Source organism: Abramis brama (assembly GCF_963993115.1).
Source record: "Abramis brama genome assembly, chromosome: 3".
Lineage (NCBI taxonomy): Eukaryota > Metazoa > Chordata > Actinopteri > Cypriniformes > Leuciscidae > Abramis > Abramis brama.
In genome coordinates, this window is record NC_139965.1 from 3,794,756 (window position 1) to 3,809,757 (window position 15,002).

The following is a 15,002-nucleotide window of genomic DNA, read 5'->3' on the forward strand; positions in this document are numbered from 1 at the left end:
ATTTTCAATGATTTCAATCAAGCCATCTTTTGAGTTAAGAGCATACACTCATATTGATAGGAAACACAACATACTTTCATTCAAACATCTAATAGTTATAACAAATCATGACTTATATGGCATCTGAGCATATTAGACACACATAAAAGTGGTAGACACAATATAGAATTATGTAGTTGCATGATGTTTGATTATAAGTCCATCAAGAATTGTTCTGGGATGATTTTATGTATTGTTATAGGTAAAATCTCAGTTCTCTGTGGCTGGAAGAGATTTCAACCTTGAGGTCATTGAAAGTTCCTTAAGAAGAAGGAGGTCTGGTTTGTGTATCTGTCGTGGGATCCAGCAACTTCTGCTGTTATCTTGATCGGGCACTGAGTTGTGCCATCTCTGAACCAATCATTCTTTTCAAAACCATCTAACATTGACAACGTTCTTCCTTTAGTTGCTTTAGTTGGCCATAAAGTTCTTAGCGTAGTAGACTGGCTGGAGCCTTCTTTATGGTTCTGGATTGGTGATTTGGGGTCTGGAATGTTGAGTTCTGTGTGGAATTATGTTTGAACAAATCACCTGGAAGATTCATTTGTGTATGTTTCGCCCTCAAATCCTACAATAATGTGAAGGTATGGGCGATACTGTCAGGCTGATTGGATTAGCATCTATGCATTTGAATGACACTGTTATGCTGATGAAAACAGGGCTGGGGAAATTCCGGTAACGGGCTGACTCCTGTACTGCATTTGCATGCTTTGTTCAGAGTGTCTCCCCCTCTTTGTAATCCCTCACCCTTGAAAGGTATAAACTCTACTGTGCTGAGCTATAGTCAGACTTGACTCTCAATAAAGAGTAACTTCTGCTTGAAAGATATCCCAACGTCTCCTGGTCTCTTCTTCGACGAAGAAAACGTTTACAACATTGTCAAGCAGTGATTGGCCAGACCTATGAATGACGTGGCTTTAGAGTCTTCTGGTAGAACCATCACATCCAAAGGTATGTACTATGTTTCAGGAATGGCACAAAGTTATGTGACTGTTCAAGTCTCTGTCTTTAGATCAGTGTGTTCAATAATGTGCTTTTTTTGGTCCTTTGTTGTGTATCTTTGGATTATGTTGTGTTGTAAATAATTCCAAACAATCTTTTTTAAACAAACCATTCTTTTTTAAATCTCCTCTCAGTTTGTTCTGGAGCCCTCACAGTCCCTTCTGATAGGGCCATTATGGGAGGGTCTTTGTCTTTCTCAGGTGTGAAAGACATTAATATTCATGATGTGTTCACGCCTCCTACACAAAACATGTCTTACAAATTTTAAATCAATATATTGTCTTATCTGAATGAGCAGTCAGGATGATTTTTACATAGTTTTGAAGCAAATATTCTAGGCTACGTGATACAATTATCAAAGGTCTTGTGAAGAAATAATCAGTATGGGTTTCATGACCTTATTTCAGTGACATTTTACAAACCATGCATAAACGTCATTATCTCAAAACTTCAAACTTTTACATACATGCTGCTGACATATTATTGTAGCAGAGTTTGTGCTGAATACAGTGTAATCAGACTTTAGCCATGAAAAATGTCACAAAAAACAGAAATAAGCACAAATGTCAGCGCATGTCAGTACACCTCCAGGGCCAGAAAACACCTCAGACCCCAGAGGATTAAATAGTCAAATCAAGTTTAATAATTTTACTTTATACAATACAAATTGCTTCAAAGCAGCTTCAGAGTTTAAGCATTTTCAGGATTCCGTAGGTTCAATTTATTTTCACCTACAACTTTACTTGAACATTCAATGTTGATCACCATAAAGTAACTGAAGAACTGATCCAAAAGTTTTCCCGCCATCACGTCTTTCTTTGAGCACATTGAGCTGTAAATTAAACGTTCATTACATCACCAAGACGTCATTTCCATTTCATTTGTATTATCCATATTCATTTTAATAAATCCGAATTCTAGTTCAGTTTTCCAGTGTTTCTTGTATAAACACACTCACCGGACGCAGCTTCCTTCCGCATCACTTCCTGTTTGGGCAGTTGAGACCAGCGCAGCGTCACGTTAGAAATCCCTCTTCCCGCCAGAGCAGATTCCAGCTGAAACAAGCACATTTCTTACAACCGCTCAGATTTCTGTATCTCTCTCTCTCTCTCTCTCTCTCTCTCTCTCTCTCTCTTTCTCACCTGTGTCAGGAGCTGGACTCTCACTGCGGCTTCAGACAGACTCCAGCTAGACTTCAGTTTGAGCTTCACAAACGTTTGCTTTAAACACGGACCTGAAACACACACATGCTGTTACTCTCTATCGTGTAGATCAGTGGTTCTGATGGGTCACAGACAGCAGGGGAAAACAAAGATAAATGCAAATTATCATATAATCATGCTTTTTTAGGATCCCAAAATACATCATTGCATCTTTTGTTTTTGGCATCAAAGCAGTGTTAATTTCGTTGACGAATAATTTTCGTCATTATTTTCGTCAACGACATTTTTTCACAGACGAAAACGAGACGATAACTAAATAAAAACTAGTTTTGAATGACGAAAACTATGACGAAAATCTATTGACATTTTCGTCAACGAATAAAAACTAGACGAAAATGTTAGATAGTGACGATTTGGGAAGTGATCCAGTCTGATGTCCTGCGTTTGTGGTAGATGCGCACATTTGTACTGTGACGTGCTGATCTACCCAGCGGCACACGAGTTCGCATTCGCTGCATGTCTCATCAAACGTTAAAACATGTAAACGTCTGGGAGAATGAGTAGAGCAGACATGTAGATCTGAATAAGAGTGACGACGCAAAAAGGAGCTATATTCGGTACGGTTTTCTGTGCGCACACACCCGACCCGAAGCGTGCAGTCATTCACATAGACACCTACTGTACAGCGCGTGAGTGAGTACGGAATTGATCTCTCTTTCGTGTCTGAATGGACAAATACACACAACATTATGCCTAAATGTCCGTTTTGGAGAGTATTCACATACATTATGTCGGTTATGTCTTAAACAGTTGTCAATGCAATTGGATCCACATGTCATTGGACATGATCCGATGTCTTAAAGTGACAGTGGGTAATAAACCTAATGCGGTCTGTGTCCTTAATATTGATCAAGCAACAAAAGAAAAAGAGAAAAGCATTCACTGCTCGTTAATAGCGTTAATAAGGATTAATTATATTGAATTCATACAAATAAATATGTCTGCTTGAAAGAATAGAGAATGATGTATGCAAGTAGTTATAAAGAATTCATATAGGCTATCATTCATTGAAAAGAAGACTGTATTCTACTGTAGGAAAAGTGGTTTTATTTAATTAAGACATTTAAGTTACAGTAGTTAAATCTGTATCTGTATTGCACGTTCAAACTTTAAAATCATTCATATTAGCAGGTTAATATATGTTTTCTCCGGGAGTACAGTATATGGGTTTGGAAATTTGAGAGAAATTCTAAATTAATGCATTTCAATTTAAACCCATTATATTTTACTAAAATCTTGTTGTATTTCGTCAACTAATTCATATGACTAAAATATGACTAAAACTAAATGGCATTTTAGTCAAAAGACTATGACTAAAACTAAATCAAAATTTGCTGTCAAAATTAACACTGATGTGAGATTATCTTTTGTGAAAAAGCTACGGTCAGTGTTTCTGACATTAAGAATAAAATAAAATGCATGTTTTGTATTACAGCCGTTAAATCTGTCTATGTATTGCATATTCAAACCTTAATACCATTCCATAACAGACTGATGGAAAACATTTAGTCAAGTCAACTATTACCCCTTTTCCACCAAGGCAGAGCTGGTGCTGGTTCGGAGCCAGAGCCTAGTTTCAAATCGGTTCTTTGTTTTTCGGGAGTGTTTGGAGAGCATACGACTCCTTGTGCTTTTAGATCGCTATCGCAGTGCTTTTATGTCATGCGGCGATCGATCTGCGAGAAGCCGATGCATCTCGAACAAGCCTGGCGTGTTTGTGTTTGGCGCTACCGCACTAGCGGTTGCTGGGCAACATGAGATGTATACAGTGACGTAAGATCTGGCTCTGTTGTGGCTCTCTAGCCGGTGGAAAGGCAAACCGGTTCTTAGTAAGCTCGTCAGTCGAACCAACTCTGAACCAGCTCTGGCTCTGGCTCTGAACCAGCACCCGGTTCTTGTTGGTGGAAAAGGGGTATATGTCGACTGTAGATTTAGTCGACTAAAATCTGCTAATATTTGTTCTACTAATGCCGGGCGTACACCAAAGGATTTTCACAGTCCCAGACTAAAGACCGGCATTTTTTAGGAATCTTACTGGAGTCTCGGCGCGCTCCCGTCGTCTCGATCTTTAAATGTGAGGTGATAATCTGCAGTCGGCGACCCGATTTATGCCCGTCTTTCTCTAGTCTTTCATATCAAACATGTTTGATATTATCGCAAGTCTTAGCGTAGTCATAGTGACGTAAAACAATCAACAACCAATAAATTCGCTACCCTTGCTGTGAGTATTGTCCATTCTCTGTATTCTATAGTAGATATGTATCTTTTCTTGTATTATACCCTCGAATATTCACTGTGAAACACTTGTTCATAATTTCAACACAACATTTAAAATTATACCCTTTCAAGATATTTAGTTCAAACTATTGTTCTCATCATATAATGATATAGATTCATAACCCCCATATACAGTCATGTGAAAAAGTTAGGTCATCCCATTAAATAGTCAACTCTTTATTAAGAAATGTTCACATAATGTCTAATTTGATTTTTTTTTTTTTTTCATTCCTGGAAAAGAAAGTGATTTATTGTAAATAAACAATACCATCAAACAAATCACCATTAAATTGTGGAATGGCTGATGTCAAAGTCCTTTGATATCTTTTTTAATCCTTTTCCACACTCATAAGCAGTGTGGGGGAAATATATGGGGGTTATGTACCCTCAAATTTATTATTTGTCCTAATTTATTCCTCCTCAAAAATTGCATTCTTTTAAAATTACATTTCACAGAGAGTCTTAAAAAGGCCTTCCTTATTTTTAAATAGTTTAGTTAAATCACTGGGTCCTTCAGTATTGTTCAAATTGTTATTTCGTGGTGTCCTATTTTTTTCACATGACTGTATGGTTGCCTTTATATAATTTAATAATAATGATAATTTATTATTAATATTATTATTATTTTAATTATTATTTAATGATGATAATCACATAATTTGGACAGTGACTCCCACCCCCTGCAGAACACCATCACTGCACTGAGCAGCTCCTTTAGCGATAGACTCCTTCACCCCAAATGTGTGAAGGAGAGATCTTATCTTATATACCACCACTGTAGGCCTACCTTCAGAAATATTTTGGATCATGCAACATAATGTGATACATGTTGATATCTAACTTTAGCTGCTTCTCCTCCATTTTTGTTAAATCACTGCTGAGCATGATAGGAGGAATTTGGTGGGTATAAAAAGCTAAAATAATCTAGTTGTAGTCTTGTAAATAGTGTCACTACAAGATTCAATGTTTGTAAAATCTTTAGTCTGAGACTAAAAACTGTGAACCCCAAGTCTTTAGATGTGAGCTGATAATCTTATAAAGTCTTTTCTAAATCTTTTCAAAGTCTTTGTGTACAGAAAGCATAAAACAAAACTAGACTAAGACTAAAAGACTTAAGACTAGACTAAGACTAAAACTCGTATGATATTTAGTCGACTAAAACTAGACTAAGACTAAAAGATTTCAGATGACTAAAATGTGACTAAAACTAAATGGTGTGTTATTCAAAAGACTAAGACTAAGACTAAATCAGAATTTGCTGTCAAAATTAACACTGCATCAAAGGCCATGTGTCTATAATATCTACAGTATTCTGGTTCAATTTCATCTGTCATTTAAAATTAAACAGATGCAACATGGATAGATCCTCAAAAATCATCAACAGAACTTCACAAAGTAAAACAAAATATATCCCACATGACATTAAACACAGGTTCAGTTGCAGTGAGGATGAACATGGTTTAGTGTCGACAACAAATGTGTTTTATCGACTGCTGAGAGCATGTATAATCAATAATAAACAGACATTTTTCAATAGTTTGTTTGATCAGACCTTCTCCATAGACCTCCACCTCACACACAGTGAGAAACCTTGTATCTCCAGGAATGATCAGATTCACATATCGACCCTCCATTTCGTTACAAGTGTAGGCGGATGATACACCAGCTGGAATACTAGAAATCACAGCACATCTACAGAGAGACAGAGAAAACTTCATTCAGACTTTATTCTTTCTGTACTTGAGGAATCAGGGATTTCTATGGGTATTAAGCCACTGAAAGAGGGTCAGACATGGGATTGTTGTTGCCGTTGTTCTCCAAAGAGTTTCCGATGCGAATCTCCGTTCCGTTTATTCGTTCCGGACAGCAGTCTCGTCTGTTGGTGACGACCACTTTACTAACTCTGTAAATATGACGCAGATCCAGCCTCCACCACGGGTTAGTCTGACTAGTGGTTGAGGAACAGGCTAACTCTGGATGTGTGAAACCTGGATTGAAGTCAATGGCCTGTTCAGCAAACCAGCTGTTAATGGTTGATGACTGTGTGACGCTTCCTCCTGCTGCCAAATTACCTGTAAAATGACAATGTCAATAAATATTTCATTTTATACGCATTTTACTTCATTCTAGGAATGCATTTCTACCAGATCGGTCTGGTTCTAGACTAGAACTACACTCTATAATGATATTAAAACCACTTCAATGGAATGAAAATGGCTTCAAATTCCCTTGGAAAGGGGTTTTGACCAGGTTGTTATGAATTACCTGGATAAACCACATAGACTTTCACCTCACAGAGAGTAACAATCCTATAATTTCCAGGAATAACCACAATTACATATCGTCCCTCCATCCTATTACACGAGTAGCTGTAGGAAGCGCCAGCTGGAATACTAGAAATCACAGCACATCTAGAGAGAGACAATAGAGTGAGTTTATTAGTATGACTTGTATTTTATTCTCTCTAAATTATATACTGTAAATATTATGGTTTGAAATTTCCCCTAACTTATATACCATATGATGTTTTTAGGTAAAAAAGTCCCCATATGACCTCCTTCTTCCGGTGAGATTCTGAAGTGTGCGTACAATGGACATTTTACTATCCCATGAGGCCACGGGAGAGGATTTGTGAATGCCAGTGAAGCGACGCAACCAACGCTGGTAGGTCACGTGATAATGTAGTACATCCAGATTACATTCATACTACACACATTTATACTATATACAGCAAACTTTTTTAGCGGTCGTGAAGTAAGTACTTCAAAATAAGAATGAGAGTATACGATTTCGGACGCAGCCCAAGATATTCATTTTAGTGATGTCCCATTCATGAACAAACAACACTTATGACCCTTTGAAAGTAATTTGTCAATTAGCCAACTGGACAAAATCCCTGTAAATAAGAATATATGAGAGAGACTCACATGGGGTTGCCGAAAACATTTGAAGAATCGCTTCCGACCCGAATCTCTGCCCCGTTTATCCTCTCGTTGCAGCAGTCTGGTCTGTTAGTGATGACCACTCGGTTCACGCTGTACACCTTCAGCAGATCCAGCTTCCACCACGGGTTGCTTTGGGATGCTGTATGTGAGCAGGTGGTGGGTCTCCCATCCAGAGCCTTTTGGGGATACCAGTTATAATATAACGTCGACTGGCTGACTGTGCCCCATCCTGCTGCGTTCACTGGAATATGGTCATGGGGGAAATTTTTAGGTTTACATTTTCTATTCTGACTAGAATTTTATATGTGGTTTTAAAGACAATGTTATGAGTTTCTGTAAAGCTGCTTTTGAACAGTGTGTATTGTGAAAAGTGCTATACAAATAAAATTGACGACTTTGTAACGTCGCCTCTAGACTGAACACATAACATGCATGCGCATGACGTCACCGTTTTCACAAAGTCACATTTTCGTTGTATACTCAGAGACAGTAATGTTGCATTAATGTCAATATCGTTTTAAAAAAAATACACTTTGAAACCTGTTTTCAAAAGTTTGCATTTTCAGGACCTCAAAACGCTGTTGTCGTATAAATGAACGGCCAAAACATATACAGTGCGTGCAGAATTATTAGGCACGTTGATTTTCTGATCATATTTTATTCCCAGGCACATTTTGCCAGTTCCAAACCATATTAATCTTAATAACTACTATTCATTTTGTATTTAATCATTTATAAGTGATATATACTTGTTCATGAAGGCTGGAAATGAAAAATGCCTTATATTCAGGTGTGCAGAATTATTAGGCACGTTTTCTTTTACAAATCAAATCAAATCAAATCAAGTATATTTGTATAGCGCTTTTCACAATACAGATTGTATCAAAGCAGCTTCACAGTATTAAAATAAAATAATATTACAGATAAAATAAGCCAAAAAAGAGATTTAACTAAGACTGAAAAGTCAAAAATGATTAAATACCCATGAGAAGGATGCAATACTAATGCAATACTAGAGATTGCAGTTAAGGCATGACCATTGGACAGTGAAATGCTCATTGGGTCAGCAGGGTCAGACAAAAACAGGTGGAGAAGAAAAGACAAGTGTTAACTGCAAAAGAATTAGGAATTAAAGGGGTGGTTCAGGATTTTCGACATCGGACCTCATTTTCAAGTGAGCCTGGTTGTTATTCATCAGTGGAGACAGTTTTCAAAAAAATTAATCCAGTCCTTACTTTTGGATAGTTCGCATATGCTAGGCTAGCGCGAGTCAACGGTCCACGTTAGCCTGCCATTAAAAACAGTTTTACCCACTCCACAGTACACCAAAAGCAAATAAATTATAACGCCAGACTATCGATGTGAATGTCTATTGAGAGAATAATGTTAGAAATCAAAGTACTGAGTGAGTGTGGCAGGTAAATACACTTGCGTGATTTGTTATGTGGACCGGCTCTCTCGGTTTCCTAGGTCAGCCTTATTTCTCAAACTTTTTTCAGTCAGGGCACCTTTCAAAAGTGCATAAAATCTCAAGGCACCCCAGTGTAAAATATAATTTAAAAACACTGCATAACCCAAATGTAAATGCAAATGTCCTGTTTATTTAGACAGGACAGTAATGAACAGAGCATAATACGAACTGTAAATAACAATAACAATAATAATAACAACTTTATAGCAACTTTATAGCACCTTTAAAAACACAGGTTTGCAAAGTAATTCACAAAATAATTAATCAGAGACACAAATGCCATAAAACCGTAAGAGGTGGACCGCCCAATACAAGAACCCAACAACAAATCCAGACCAGGAGAACTAAAATGAAGTGCAGGATGCAGTTAAAATAAAATAAAAAGGGGCAGACATGACAAAAATAAATAAAATCAGATACAATACGATAAGAAAAAGATGCATGATAAAAAATGCACCAGAGATAAGCAGGAATGTTTTTCCATATAGTGCTTGTTTTCATCCGTGCCATATGCGCATGCACACACACCCACATACACCCACACTAGGGCTGAACGATGTTCTGTTTTAACATCGACATCGCGATGAGCGAATGAGCGATAGTCACATTGCCGGAACATGCGATGTGAAGGGTAGTAGCACCCATAGTGTATTAAGAGAACGGTTGCACCAGGGTAGCACACAGTAAACACGAGTATGTTGTATGGCATTTTGCTGGGGTGACATACACGTTCCGCGTGCCTGCACAGTGATTGGTTCGCTGTGCCGCAGCTCACCGCGCTCACCGTGACAGCCAACATTCACTGGCAATCCTATAGGCCTAGCTAAAAATGGGCGAATTTTGGACTATTTCGAAATCAGCTATTTTGGACTATTTCGTCTACAAAAAGGAGGATGTTGACCAAAAAGAGGTACTTTGCTGGAGTGTTATAAAGTTTTGGATGGTTGTCTTTTTTAAAAAGTCTTTTATTTTTCGTGTTCGCATTTATGAGGAAAAAATAATGTTACGTGACCGTTCTCCATTACGGACGCGACCGTTATGAAAGCGGCACTAAAAGACTGCTTTAAAACTTTCACAGAGACCTCAAACAGAAAGCACAAAGCCTTTCTTTAAAGCGAATTTCGTTTTGTATTAATTGTATCTTAATTTTAATCTGTGTTTCATTATCCAATTTCCTGGATTTAATAAATAAAAATTAAATATAGCAGACAAAATCACGACACAGAGGCACCAGCGCCTGAACTGGAGATTAAGCTATCATCCATGAACCGAAACTCAGCGTATAAGGTAGCCTACTCGCCTCACACACCAAAAAAAAGAAGAAAAAAAAAGAAAAAGAAATATATCTATTATCTACAGAAATCTCTACTTTTAAACAGAACCATTCAAAACAAAATAAAACTACGTAATCCGTATGAAAAGTGCATTTTTCTCCTGTGCGATCACTACTGCGAAGATCGCGAGTCAGTATTGTAAACTTCATCTTTACAGAAAACACTTGTTTATTAATAAACAAATAAAATGTCTCATTGTAATATTTTACAAATTCATAATCATTACTTTTGCTGGTTCTTTGTGACAGCTTTTAGGTGGCCTTTACATGAACGCATCACTGCATCAGCACCGAAAACATAGACAGAGAGAGAGAAATTTTTTTTAAACTTATTTTGAGGAATTATAGCCTAATGAACAACAAACATCTGTTAAGAGCGCCGCCACGTTGGATTGCGTAGAATGTTCACCGAATTCTGACAGAAATATGTTCTAATTTTGGAATAAAATATTATGGCCTTTGTCACTTGTAATGAAGCTTGCTTATTAGTGAAATTATTAATATCATGGAATGGTAATTATTGACTTTAGCCTGGATTGATGGCTCGCAATATCGCAATATATATCGTTGGGAAAAAAATATCGCAATGTACTTTTTTTTCCAATATCGTGCAGCCCTAACCCACACCCACACACACAAACAATAATCCGCAACGAGAGAGGGAGAAAGATCTACATGCGCGCATGCAGCACGCTCACACAAGCGGGGGGTGGGGGTGACCACAATCAATGAGAGACGTGAGCCTGGTGCAACGCACACAGCCGCCCTATCCTGGCAGGGATGGATGAGAGGCAGACACGGAGCTCCTGGTCCACAGTCCTCAGTCGCTCCCTGTACTTGTTCTTGATGTACGTCAGGCTTGAAAAGCTCAGTTCGCACAGATAAGTTGTGGAGAAGGGCAGCAAAATAGCAACAGCGCTACTTGAAGCCACTGGATACTCTTTTTTCACTGAAATCCAAAACCTGTCCAATTCCATGTCACCAAATCTCATTTTCAATGTGCGGTCTTCCCTGATCTCCATCAGTTGCTCCTGTGTTGGCAGTGGCCAGTCCTTTGCGCTCTCCAGAGCGCTTGAACTCCAAGGATCACGGACCCAGTCAAACTGTGCATAAGACTCCGATGGAAAATAATGATTAAATCGCTCATCGAGAGATTTCAGATGCTGGGTTATGAGATCAGAAAGTGTACTGCTGTTTACATGCACATTGCACAGGGGAAACATATCCAGCCTGCCCTGTCCCACAAAGGAACGCCAGAGTGTGAGCTTAGATCTGAAGCCACGCAGTTTGTCAGACGAGGAGAGGAGGTTTTCTTCTTTGCCTTGCATTTTAATGTTCAGCTCATTGAGGTGCTTAAAGATGTCAGCCAAATATGCGAGTTTTAGGCACCATTGCTCATCTGCGAGCAGCTCTGCATATGCAGATTTTTCTTCTGTCAAGAAGACTCTGAATTCTTCTCTTAACTCGCACAATCGGCCCAAAACCTTCCCCCGTGACAGCCAGCGGACTGCCGTGTGTAGCAACAAGCTCTGATGCTCTGCCCCCATTTCCTCGCACAGAATCGAAAACAGACAGCTCTTTAACGGGCGCGCCTTTATGAAATTAACAATGTCCACTGCTCTGTCAAGCACGTCCGAAAGTTCTTTTGGGAGCGTCTTTGCAGCAAGTGCCTCTCTGTGAAGGAAGCAGTGGGTTGTTCGGATGTCAGGGTTTTGCTGTTTGGCCCTGCTAATGAAACCTTTGGCACAGCCCGTCATTGCAGCTGCACCATCAGTACAGATACTAATACAGTTCTTCCAACTCAATCCTCCCTTTTCAAGATACTCAGTTGTCACACGATAAATTTCTTCTCCTGTTGTTTTGTTTGGCAGCGGTTTGCAAAGTAAAAAATTATCTCTAATACGGTCCCCATCCACAAACCGAACATTTGCCAAGAGCTGAGCGTCCGTTGACTCATCAAGTTGTAAAGAAAAATGTCCACTTGTCTTGATTTTCCCCAAAACGACATCTTCAATGTCCACAGACATGTCATTGATTCGCCTCCCTATTGTACAATCCGACAGCGGGACCTTTGACATTTCTTTTGCAGCTTGAGGCCCTAGCATTTTGTTCATTGCTGTACATGCTGGCATAATTACAGTTCCTGCAATAGTGTGAGGCGTCTTTGTTTTAGCTACTATTTCACCTACAAGGTAGCTAGCTTCCAGTGCCTTCTCCGAGACTTTAGCGGATTTAATCATCATTTGTTCTTGATGGCTTTGTTGACTTTTCATTCTAACAAAATATTCAGGATCCTTGTCAGCAAGTGACGGATAATTGGTGGTCAGGTGTCTTTTAAGTTTTCTCGGAACCATCCCTTGGTTTGACAGTTTCATCCCACATATTAGACACAAAGGGTTAGTTGCATGTTGCATCCCCAGTACTGATGAAGCCAAATTTTAGGTAATTGTCGTTGTATGTTCTCTTTTTAGCCTTGTCTACCTTTGCGACCTTTGGTGCCGACTCAGAGCTGGTGGAGGAAGTAGTAGGCTGAGGCTCCATTTCACAGTAAAAACTGTCCGGTTCTTGTGGGGCTTTTCTTTTTAAAAAACGATCCATGATGCTGTTGCTTGTTTCTTGCTCTTTGTGAAATCAAATGTATTTTCGCGGTTAAATTATAAAACAATGTAGCCAACTGCACAGTCACGCGACCCCGGTGGGGACGTCATGACAGTTACTGATGTGAGACGGATTTTTATGGTTAATTTTATATATATATATATTTATCTAAAATGAATTTACAATTTTATTAATCCGTTCATATGTTTAAAAAGAAGAAGAATGTATTTATGTAAATTCTAATATATTTATATATGAAATGTCAGATTTTTTTTCTTTTTTTTTCTTTTTTTTTTTAGCCTACGTTTTTGGCGGCACCCACTTTGAGAAAGGCTGTCCTAGGTAACCAAATGTAACTCCGCCGCTGCTGTAGACTGCTTATAAATACAGGGAACAAATTATAACCAATGCAATGTGATGAAAGGGTACTTTGATTTCTAACATTATTCTCTCAATAGACATTTACATTGATAGTCTGGCGTTATAATTTATTTGCTTTTGGTGTACTGTAGAGTGGGTAAAACTGTTTTTAATGGCAGGCTAACATGGACCGTTGACTCGCGCTAGCCTAGCATAGGCGAACTATCCAAAAGTAAGGACTGGATGAATTTTTTTTTTTAAAAACTGTCTCCACTGATGAATAACAACCAGGCTCACTTGAAAATGAGGTCGGATGTCGAAAATCCTGAACCACCCCTTTAAGGTGAAGAATTAAGTGTGAAACCATCAGGAACCCTTTAGTCTCCAGCACCACCATTTTCCAGAACTGCAGCCTATGGAGTCTCCAGAAGTGCAAGGTGTCAGGATCTCAGAGACTTAGGTTAGGTAAAGAATCCTAAAAATGAACCCTCTTAATAAGAATCACAAGCTGAAGTGTTGTGAAATACATGAAGACTGATTTTTGATAGGCTTTATAGACAGACAGATTGAGAGTGACTCTTGAATGACCAGCACCACATCCTCTTCTACCACTATTTGAAGAATTCATCTTCTAGAATCTGACAGTAAGTTGCTTTTTCCACACATCTTGCGGCCCAGTTGCAAACCTTTTTGTGATTTCTCTGTTGACTTGGATGGAAAGAATTGAAAAGCAGCATTTCAGGAATGCTTATTGTAGTTTTCAAACTAGCATCAATCATACTTGGTAAAAGAAATAATAAATCCTAAATAGTCTCAAAAACTGCTGCTTCTCTCTGTATAGATGTAAAATACATTGTTCCATTTCTAATTGTACCTACTCTATTTTCATCTTTAAATCCGTTGATATTGAAATTTCCTTTGCATGGACTATTCGAGTTTTCATTATGTGTCTGGGACTGTAGAGCCCTAAAATATTTTACAGCGGCACATATTAACTAACAAAAGATGTAATAGTGTTTAATTCATGAAATCTCACCTTCTTTTTCATCTGCCTTCATTTGAAGTGGGAAAAACCCTTGAAATGAGAGAAACAGAATGATGGTCAGTATTTATAGACTTAAATTTAAAGTCCCTCTGTAGTCAATAATTTTACTCCCTAAAACTCATCTTTGATCACCAAAATGACATATTTAAACGTTTTGTTCCTTGGTAAAATACGTCTTCATGCCTTAGAATAGCTTGAATGTAACTCGACAACCTTGCCTCATTTAGTATGCGCGGTTCTATGAATATGCAAATGAGCCCCACCTCCACTCACTCAGTCAGCTCAGAGATCAACGGAAGTCTGAACGGAGCCCCTAAAGGAACATAGTGATGGAAAAATATATTTCAATGCTTTTGCATTCTCTCGCAAAACTTATGAGGGGGAACGCAAAACTTTTGCAAGAGAACCCGAATGCATTGACATATAAATTTTCCTCCCATGTTACATTTTTTCCATTTCCGTTTCCTTTTATAGGCTCCGTTTTTGTTTTTTGTACAGTTAGAGCCGCACTATTAATTGTTAAAAGAGTGTGATCTTGATTTGAAATCTTATTCCTAAATGACAACGATCCTCCTGTGTCTATTAAACCTTTGACAAAATCACACTGGAATATTCAGATCTGCGTTTCCAATCACACCGTCTCACTATTTCTGTTAAAAATATTATAATGATCACAGAAGTGCTGGGATATAAGTTTATAGTTCATATG

The 15,002-nt window shown here is 38.3% G+C and overlaps 1 protein-coding gene across 1 annotated transcript; it reads right to left on the bottom strand.

Annotated features, from left to right (window-relative positions):
* Window positions 1-1,663: 1,663 nt before the first annotated feature.
* On the bottom strand, window positions 1,664-14,318 carry LOC311079357 (uncharacterized protein). The gene is made up of 8 exons (XM_084108659.1): window positions 14,285-14,318; window positions 7,469-7,727; window positions 6,807-6,952; window positions 6,334-6,613; window positions 6,094-6,233; window positions 2,184-2,275; window positions 2,000-2,096; window positions 1,664-1,873 (listed from the first exon to the last, which is right to left on the bottom strand). The coding sequence occupies exons 1-8, from the start codon at window positions 14,304-14,306 to the stop codon at window positions 1,848-1,850; spliced, it is 1,062 nt and encodes a 353-aa protein (XP_083964785.1). The 5' UTR covers window positions 14,307-14,318; the 3' UTR covers window positions 1,664-1,847.
* Between the last annotated feature and the right edge of the window lie 684 nt (window positions 14,319-15,002).

Bases quoted from the DNA above. Each gene is read 5' to 3' on its own strand.
- LOC311079357 (XM_084108659.1), bottom strand. From the start codon at position 14,306: ATGAAGGCAGATGAAAAAGAAG. The intron at 7,728-14,284 runs GTGAGATTTCAT...ACCATATTCCAG, and splicing joins GAAGGCAGATGAAAAAGAAG to TGAACGCAGCAGGATGGGGC. The intron at 1,874-1,999 runs GTGAGTGTGTTT...TTTAATTTACAG, and splicing joins GCGGAAGGAAGCTGCGTCCG to CTCAATGTGCTCAAAGAAAG.